The sequence below is a fragment of the Echinops telfairi genome, unplaced genomic scaffold (genome assembly GCF_000313985.2).
Source record: "Echinops telfairi isolate 266 unplaced genomic scaffold, ASM31398v2 ScPeMD7_3;HRSCAF=10, whole genome shotgun sequence".
Taxonomy (NCBI): domain Eukaryota; kingdom Metazoa; phylum Chordata; class Mammalia; order Afrosoricida; family Tenrecidae; genus Echinops; species Echinops telfairi.
In genome coordinates, this window is record NW_022103899.1 from 15,945,500 (window position 1) to 15,955,394 (window position 9,895).

Sequence of the window (9,895 nt, forward strand, 5' to 3'; positions counted from 1 at the left end):
AAGACTGAAGAAGAACCGATGCATTTAAATTGTGGTTCTGCTGAAGAGTATTGAAAGTACCAGGGACTGCCACAAGAGCAACTGAATCAGTCGTAGAAGTGCAGCTGGAATGCTTTTTAGAGGCAAGGGTGGTTGGACATGTTCTCAGGAGAGACCCTTCCCTAGAAAAGGACAACGTGCTTAGTAAATCAGTGGGGGCAGCAAGGAGAGGAAGACCCTCCACCAGAGAGATGGACACCCCGGCTCAAACATGACGGTAGCTGTGAGGGCGGCACAGGACTGGGCGGTGTCTTTCGTGTGGCCCGTGGGGTCGCTCTGAGTCAGGACTGACTTCACGGCCCCGAACAACAGCAGTGTCAATCTGGATGCAAGACTGTGGCCATTAGCTCATTTATGTAGTGCAGAAGGAAAAACGAAAACAAGATTTCATGGATCGTGGCAGTTTCTACAAATGTATACTGCTGACATAGGACTGATCTCAGAGGAAACACCCTGTACCTTAAAGAGGTCTAATAGTGCTTCAATTTCCAAATATATTATTTGGCAGTGTACTGCGTTGTATAGAATATATGCTCTGAAGACAGACAATGAAGGTCCAAATCTTGGCTTTGCCACTTACCAATTAATTACACTAGCCATGCTCAGTTTATCAACTGTAAAATGGAGAAGATATTCAGGATATTGTGATAAATGTGAATTAATACATGTGAAGATTAAAAAAATTTTATTAATCTTTTTATTGAGAGCTCTTCCGGATATTATAACAATCTGTATTTCAATTAGATCAAGCATAATTATACAAATGCTAACACCATCAGTTTCGATACATTTTCTTCTTGAACTCTTTGATATCAGCTCCCCTTTATTCCTTCCCTATCCCACCATACCCCTTGGGAACCCTTATTGTTATATTATATACTATTTTTATTAGCCGTATCTTATACCATCCCATGAATCTGTTCACCTGCAATTCTGTTATTCATTTCCCTCAAGTGTGGTTATACAGTCATCCTTGCTATCAGCTCCCTCTTCCCCCTCTCCCTGCCTATCTTCCTGTACCCTTAGAGAATCATTAGTCCCGTTACTGTTTCTGAAGGATTATCTATCTTGGCTTTCATGCATTGAGTGCTCTTAATTATACAAATGAACATATGCAGGTCCAACAAGATTAATGAGGTAAAACAAAGACCATAATAGTAAGGGGAGCAATATTAAAGAACCAGAGGATAGTTATGTGTTTCATCAGTGTTATAATGCTCCCTGGATTTATCATCCTTTCTGTGTGGCCTTTCTATGAGGGACTGTCCAATTATCTTACAGGTGGGTTTGGGGTTTCCACTTTGCCCACACTTCTTTCCATCAATTTGATTGCTTGTTTTTGAACTTCTGATACCTCTTCCCGTCGACATCTCATGATCACATAGCTGATGTGCTTCTTCCATATGGGCTTAGTTGATCCCCTGCTAGATGGCCGTTTGTTTAACTTCAAGCCTTTACGAACTCAGATGCTATATCATTTAATAACCGGGTACCATCAGCTTTCTCCACAACATTTGCTTATGAGCCCATTTTGCCTTCAGCGATCATGTCGGGAAGGTGAGTATTGTACAATGCCATATTATTAGAACGACCTGTTTTTGTACTGAGGTAATATTTAAGTAGAGGCCCACAGTCCATCTGCTTCCTTGTTGTATTTACATATGTACACATATATACATAGACAAACATACCTATCTTTATATATCTACATAAGTATATAGATATATACATATCTCGCTATATACCTATATATATTATTACTTTCTTTTAAAAATATTTTTCCTTTCCTTCTGCCCCACTACCATGTTTACCCATTGTTCACCTCTCAGTAATTCCTTTCGATACATTTCAATTGATCAAACATGACCAGGAATGCTTCACCCTCTTCACCGTCAATTTTAGATCCCTTGCTATTCCCCTATCCCTGTCCTTATTAGCTCCCCTTCCCTTCCCCATTTCCTCCCCTCCCATCGGTCCTGTCGCTGTCTAAAAGAGAGAAAAGGAAAAAAAAGAGAAAGACCATATAAATAGTTCCATGTTTTACTGATCTCCTGACCCAGAGTGGATGGGTATCTCTCTGTTCAACAGTGAGCAGGACCTGTTAGAATCCATCAGTCCAACCCCCTTTCCTTTAGGTTTCTATATCCCAGACCCACTTTCCTCACAGCCCTTGTACCTTGTTAGTCCTCAGCATTCGTGACCAAAGGCATGCCTCCTGCAAGTCCCCATTGCTCTTCCTGCAGTCAGGGATGGAGCGGTCTAGGGCCTCCACCCCCACCCCGTTACGCCTTTAGACTTTCAGTGGGGCCCCCTTGTAAGTAACCCCCAGCAGCCAGTTTAGATGAGGTGCCAAGCACTCAGTCAGAAGTCTACAATTGGGATTCCTCAGGGACTTTGGGGCTTGGCTCCCATTGCTGGTCTGTTGCACTCCCCTCTTGGTTTGCCTACACATGAAGCTTTTAGATGGTCTATACTTATACATGGTGCTCAAGAAATACTATGTTCTCTCCCGCCCCCCCTGCCCCCACCGCCCCTCTGAGGTTTTCTTGACTTGAGAGCCATAAAAGTACATCTGGGAAACATAAGTAATAATAGCAGTGTGAGGTTTGCTTCCCTTGCCTCTTAGATGTCACTGTCTTAGCTGTAATGATCACATCCAATGGCAAATTTGCAGTTGGCTCCTTCTTCACATTGTAATTGTGGTTGCGGTTAAGAGCTTATTTCTATTTTTCTTTAGAAATGGAATTATTTTTTTGATGCTTTTACTTTCAAAGGAATTCTAGACTTCAGAGAGCAGCAAATTTGTTTGAACAGTAAAACCAAGGAACCATAAATAGTTTTTGCTTTCAACTACCCCATATTTGGTTTAGACTTAACCCCTAGCATTTGCCCAGTGTCCTAGGGATCAGTGCAGAGACTGGGAGTGGCCCTGGGCTAGAAACCTGCCATTGGAAGATGTAATTAGTCAAGTAGTGGCTATATTCGATTTTTGCAAAGCTATTCATCACTATTTCGTGACTGAAAGTGATCATGATGGGAATTTTCTCTCTTGGTTGTTATTTCTAGCTATAGCGTGGAACGCCTCAGTTTCCTGCAAAAAGTCTCTCCATTTGAGTGTTATAATTTCCACTGCTGAGCCCTCTTTTAAACGTTTTCTCTGCAGATCAACCATCGGCATTCTGAGAGTCACGGGTTTTCTCATGGTGGCGGGAAGCCATGGCGGCAGACGATAAAGTTGCCATCCTAACCGACGATGAAGAGGAGCAGAAGAGAAAGTATGTGCTTGCTGACCCCTTCAATGGCATCGCCAGGGAGCCAGAACCACCTTCGAATGAAACGCCTTCCTCCACCGAAACGTCTGCGATCCCCGAGGAGGAAATAGACTGGATCGAGAAACACTGTGTGAAGATCAACAACGATCTTCTCATTTCCAAGGTCTTTTATTTTTTCTTCTACTCCGCCTATGGTTCGCTCTACCCACTCCTGCCAGTGTACTACAAGCAGCTGGGCATGTCCCCAAGCCAGAGTGGACTGCTAGTGGGAATCCGATACTTCATAGAATTCTGCAGTGCACCTTTTTGGGGTGTCGTGGCAGACCGCTTTAAAAAAGGCAAGATTGTTCTCCTCTTCTCTCTTTTGTGTTGGGTTCTGTTCAACCTGGGCATCGGATTTGTGAAGCCTGCTACCTTGAGATGTGTACCAAAGATCCCCCCAGCGGCTCGTCCCACCAATGCCAGTCACCCACCCACCACCCTGCCGACGAATTATTCCGGTCTCCCTGCTACCACGCTGGCCTCCGGGTTACCAAAAACGAGAGCGAGAAGGAACCTGCCCGCTTCCAATGGGTCCCTGATGCTCGAACCGGAGCCCAGCAGCCCCGGAGCGGCTGTGTTCGCGACGTCGTCTCCCAGCCGGAGCAGCGAGCCCACGGGTCAGATGCTGGACTTCACCTCGAGCCCGGCCAGAGCCACCCCGGCAGGAAACGTCAGCAGGCAGACCACCCGTGCGCCCGTCGCCCCCACCAAGCCCTTCCCCGCTGACCAAGTCTCCCTGGTTTACGACCCACAAGAAGTGGAAGCCATCTTCTTGGTGATCTTGGTGGTTGTCATCATCGGCGAGTTTTTCAGTGCCTCCTCCGTCACGATCGTGGACACCGTCACGCTGCAGTACCTGGGGCGACACAGGGACCGCTACGGGCTGCAGCGCATGTGGGGCTCCCTGGGCTGGGGGCTGGCCATGCTCTCCGTGGGCATCGGCATCGACTACACCCACGTCGAGGTGCTCGTCGAGGGAAAGGGGTGCAGGCCCCCCGAATACCGGAACTACCAGATCGTCTTCATCGTCTTCGGGGTGCTCATGACCATGGCCCTGATCGTGGCCACTCAGTTCCGGTTCCGCTACCACCACTTCGCCAACGAGGACCCGAAAGGGAAGGAGGTGGAGATCCCCGCGGTGGAGAGGAGCGAGTCCTCGCCCGAGCCGCCCGCCGCCGCCGCCCCGGGCCCCGGGGCCCCGCGCGCCTTCACCTTCCGGGACCTGCTCAGGCTGCTGTGCAGCGTGCAGTACGGCTCGGTGCTCTTCGTGGCGTGGTTCATGGGCTTCGGCCACGGCTTTGTGTTCACCTTTCTCTACTGGCACCTGGAAGACCTGAACGGAACCACTACCCTCTTCGGCGTCTGCTCCGTCCTGAGTCACGTGTCGGAGCTGACTGCGTACTTCTTCAGTCACAAGCTTATTGAATTGATTGGCCACATCAGGTAAGAAGACGCTTCTTCTGCCTGTTCCCGCAGGTGAATTTTATCTTCTTGCGGATTTCACTCGTGCTGCGGGTGGGGGGGACAGCTGCGGATGGGAATGGAAATTTTGGTCACACGTCCTTCTTAGACTGGAAATAAGAACAGGGCTGGAAGGGACCCAGTGGATTGTCTACATTTTATTTTATTTTTTTTAAATCATTTTAGTGGCGGCTCGTATAACTCTTATCACAATCCATACATCCATTCATTGTGTCAAGCACATTTGTACATTTGTTGCCATCATCATTCTCAAAACATTTGCTTTCTGCTTGAGCCCTTGGCATCAGCTCCTCATTTCCCCCCCTCCCTGCTCCTCCTTCCCTCATGAACCCTTGATAATTTATTAATTATTATTATTTTGTCATATCTTACACTGTCTGACGTCTCCCTTCACCCACTTCTCCACTGTCCGTTCCCCAGGGAGGAGGTTATATGTAGATCCTTGTAATCTGTTCCCCCTTTCTACCCCACCTTCCCTCCACCCTCCCAGTATCGCCACTCTCACTACTGGTCCTGAAGGGATCATCTGTCCTGGATTCCCTGTGTTTCCAGATGCTATCTTATCCAGTGTGGATTGTCTTCATTTTAGACACACCTCCCTCCCCCCAGAAATGGCACACAGACAGCGCAGCTGTGAGTTGAGACTCTTCAGTAAGTGCTTTCAGGCACCAGAGCCCCGACTTAGTGACAGTGTCACTCCATGACGGCGCAGGGCCCCCCTGCATCAGACACTGATGAAAGAGGGCTTCACTGGACAAAGTGGGTTTGTTTGTCTCAGCCTTCATTTATTCTTGGCCACTTGCTGTCGCAGACAACTCGAAGATAGAAAGCTGTTTCTTAAAAAAAAAGAAAGAAAGAAAGATGTTTCTTACATCTAAGGAAGCTGTGGCTCCCGCCAGGGGAGGAAGACCTGGCAGTCTGCTTCTGTCAAGAGACCCGGGGAGGAGTTCTTCTCTGGCCTCCAGGGTCCCAGTGAGTTGAAATCGACTTGATGGCTGTGGGCTTGGTTACTTTTTGGTGAGCCGCTATCATGTGTAGGCCATCATATTATATGGAGGAGAGTCTCCCCACTTCCCCCTTGGAGGAGAGTCTTGTTCGTACAGTTTCTATTTTTGATGGTTACATGAGTTTCTGCATTCTGATCTGCCATGAAGTTGTGGGACACTTTTACAGTTTTTGTTTTCTACCTAAAATGTGTTGACCATCCTTTCAGTTTTTCTGCCAACCCCCCCCCACCCAGATATAAATGCTTAGTATTTTATTGTGTGATGTTTCTCTTTGTGACTGTGTGCCTGAAGTCCTTGCTCTAAGTCTTCCTGTCCTGCGGCTGGCTCTAGAGGGCGGAGCCTGGTACTCTTTGCATGCCTGCCTCACAGAGAGTATGGCATGACTGCTTCTAAAATTAGAAGTTGCAGTAAGTACAAAGAAGCAACTGTATGTGTGTGTGTGTGTGTGTGTGTGTGTGTGTGTGTGAGAGAGAGAGAGAGAGAGAGAGAGAGAGAGAGAGACTTTACATCTGCTGTTTTGGGGGAGAAATAGATGAACCCCACTTGAGACACACGGATCTCTTCATGTCTACTGCATGAAGAAACTATATTCTATTTCAAGTCTCAGCCTGGTATCATTCTTTTTCTCAGACGATTGGGAATATTTTTTCTGATTCTGGTTTTGCTGTTGAGAGGCTGTGCCCTGTTCGTTCTCTCTCTCAACTCTTTGACCCCTTTGTTGTCACTAAACAAACCGGGCACTGTGTGGCTACTGCTGGACCCACAGACTGCCTGAGGCATGGCCCTGGGGACCAATCTGAAGAGAGTCTTATGGTAGAAGGGTTTGGGCCTCTCCTGTCTTGCCCAGACTGGTTTTACATGCTGAGCTGTGTAGCTTGGCTGTGATGAAGTAGCCTCTTCTCTTGACCCTGAGTATGTGAGCAGGCTCTCACCTTAGTTAACAGTATATTTAAAATCATAGTGGTTTTATTTCCAGAAAGCTACCCAGTTAGGTCTTACTAGGGAGTGCCGTTCCTGGAAATTATCACAAAGCCACTCAACAGCATTAGGTGGATATGGTCCCTACAGAGGCCATGTGGTTAGGTTCTGTTTTCAAATACATCATCATGGCAGTGTTTTCATAGCGTTTCCTCAGTGGTGCATGTGGTTAACACGCTCAGCTACTCATTGAAAGGTGGGAGGGCCAAAAAAAAGTGCTGGCAATCTACATAGAAAAAAAAAATCAGCCCTTGAAAACTCTCTTGGGCTCAATTTGACTCTGACACACACTTCATGAGTTGCCTTTACAGCAAATGAAAAGATTATATATATATATATATTGTTATGTTAAAACCCAGTAGGTTTACTACTACATTTGATAATTACATGAGCTAACACTTGTACTTGATTTTCTTTCCTCAGTTTCATTGCTTTTTCATTGCTGAAAAGCAAACAGTTCTCTCAATTGGGGCCAATAACTTTAATTTTCTGGACTTAGGCACAAAAAGCACCTTTCCTTTTATTTTTAAATATGATTTTATGTGATAAGTAAGGCTAGCCTTTGTGGCCACAATAATATTGCTTCCAAGAACCTGCTGGGAATCCATCCAAATTCAAAACTAAACTCACAGCCCTCGAGTCTATTCTGACTCATAGCACCTCTGTAGGACACGGTAGAACGGCCCCTGTGGGTTTCTGAGACTAACTGTAACTCTTGACAGGAGTAGAAGCCCTCGTTTTTCTCTAGGGGAATGGCTGGTGGTTTTGAACTGCTGACCTTTCGGTTAACAACCCAGAACATAACCACTACTCAACCAGGATTCTATTAGCATATGGTTATATACCTATTTTGCACTTAACATGAACATTTATTAACAGTTTAAAATACTTTAGAAACATTTTGACAGCTCAAGATTATACTCCAATAGCCAGGTACAATGGATCTCGTTTAGAGGTTGGAAGTCTAATCAAGCAATAGGAGCCCTGGTGGTGCAGTGATTAAGCACTCCAACCCAAAGGTCAGTGGTTCAAACCCTTCAGCAACTCCAAGAGAGAAAAGAGGAAGCAGGCTTCTGTAAAGCCTAGAAACCCCATGTGGCGACCCTACTCCGTCTTAGAAGGTTGCTGTGGGCTGGAATTGACTCAGTGGCAGTCGGGTTAAGTGTCTAGTTTTTTTTATATCAGGTGTTGGTTGCTGAGATTTTTGGGGTTTGAAAGTGTAATGTGACCATTTAAGCTTTTTTGGAAGAATGTCATACTTAAAAAGTTGGACAGAAGTTAGCTTTCGGGGGAATCCTTAGCCTTTCTGTTTTCCCCCGAGGAAAGTCTTGGTGGCTCTCCTGTTGAGAGCTTGTTTTCAGGAGTCTGCAGCACCGTAACATTTGGAGATCTCTCCTTGTAGTCAGATGTGGATTTCCTTATGTAGGTTCCTGCTGAAGAATAACTTACAGTATGAAACGATTTTAAATTGGCCGTCCCACTTCTTAGTCACTAGGTTCTTTTTAGTTTTTGTTTGTTTTGCTTAGAAAACGTACTGAGAGTGGAGTATAAAGCCACTTATTATTTTAACAGTCAAACAATTTGGGCACACACACACACACACACACACACACACACACAGAGTAAATGATTTCTGCGTTTGACCTTGGATTTTGCCCTGCTCTGGGAAGTGACTTCTCAGGCAAAAAAGACAATGCTATTCTTTCCACTAAAAAAGTAGATTTATCTTCATTCAAAACCATAAAACTCTGGAATATCCAACACATATATTTCTATCCTAATTTATAAAAAGAGTATAACCAGATATCAATTTAACTAGCGATAGAGCCGTTGCTCATGAGAACAATGTTTCAACAGCCCTGAATGGGGTTACAATAAAAATAAATTGCAAAAAAGTCATTTGCAAATTTTTAATTGTTACAGTGCAGTATTAGGTCATCACCTCTGGTATTTGATTCAGATTTTAAAAATGTATCTTCATTATTCTAAGGGAGAGAGGGGCATTTACCGTGGGCTTTGCGATGAGTAGCATCCATTCATTTGGGCACAGGCGCTGCTGGACGGCTGCTGAGAAGCTCCTTCCCTGTATCTGCACACAAGGGGGCTCTTCTCAGCTACAGAATAAGTGCAGGTGCATCAAGTATGAAATCCAAGCCGTTAACCACAAGTTGATTCTGACTTAGATTCTGACCTGTAGGACACAGCAAAACTGCCCCATATGATTTCCAGCTGGTAATCTTTGTGGAAGCAGGACACGTCTTTCTCCCACGGCGTGGCTGGGTTCAAACCACCGATGTTAGGGTTAGCCACCAAGAGCGTTAACCCCGGCACCACTCGGACTCTTTTGCTAAGATGAGTTACTCCTTGATGCCAAACTCACGGCCATTGAGTCAATTCCAACTTATAGTGGACCCATAGGACAGAACTGCCCCTGTGGGTTTCCAAGACTGTAGCTCTTTATGGGAGTAGAAAGTTTCTTTTTCCTGTACTGCTTGATAGTAGCTAATTTCTCCAAATGTGTTAGCCTGTCAGTTTGGGAAAGAAATGAATGCACAATGCAATTATCAGGAAGGGGAAGGGACAGGCTTCCTTGATGGGACACCACAGAAGATGTGATGTTGCTGGGCGACAACTTAGCCGGGGGCGCATGGGAGGTGTTGTGTGTGTGATAAACACGCCGTCCTGGACAGACGCTGTTGCAGGAGGAGGAAGCCTTGCAACTGGGATGATCTGGGAAGGCTTTAGGGAGGAAACTCAGTGTGAGCTGGCCACTGAAAGATGTAGGGGAGGAAGTATCTATGCTCTTTTGCTTCTTACCCTTCCTGCTAGTGTCCTAGACCCACTGGCTCCCAGTCATCATCTTGCCCTGCTGGGGAGGACTCGATTTCTCAGTCTGTTTCCTAAGATCTGGTCTCTTGTAGCCTGTCCCGGTTCAGCCAATGCTGAATCATTAGATCAACGATTCTCAACCTGTGGGTTGTAGCCCCTTTGGGGGTTGGATAACCCTTTCACAGAGGTCGCCTGATTCATAACAGTTGCAAAATTACAGTTATGAAGTGTCAACAAAAATAATTT

The 9,895-nt window shown here is 45.8% G+C and overlaps 1 protein-coding gene across 2 annotated transcripts in view; it reads left to right on the forward strand.

Annotated features, from left to right (window-relative positions):
• Positions 1-9,895, forward strand: part of MFSD6 (major facilitator superfamily domain containing 6) — a 68,289-nt gene that overhangs the window by 13,366 nt on the left and 45,028 nt on the right. For both annotated transcript variants that reach the window (XM_004701495.2, XM_045295930.1), the window contains exon 2: positions 3,203-4,796. In XM_004701495.2, the coding sequence (XP_004701552.1) occupies positions 3,256-4,796 (1,541 nt within the window). In that variant the 5' untranslated portion in view covers positions 3,203-3,255. The remainder of the gene's footprint in view (positions 1-3,202; positions 4,797-9,895) is intronic.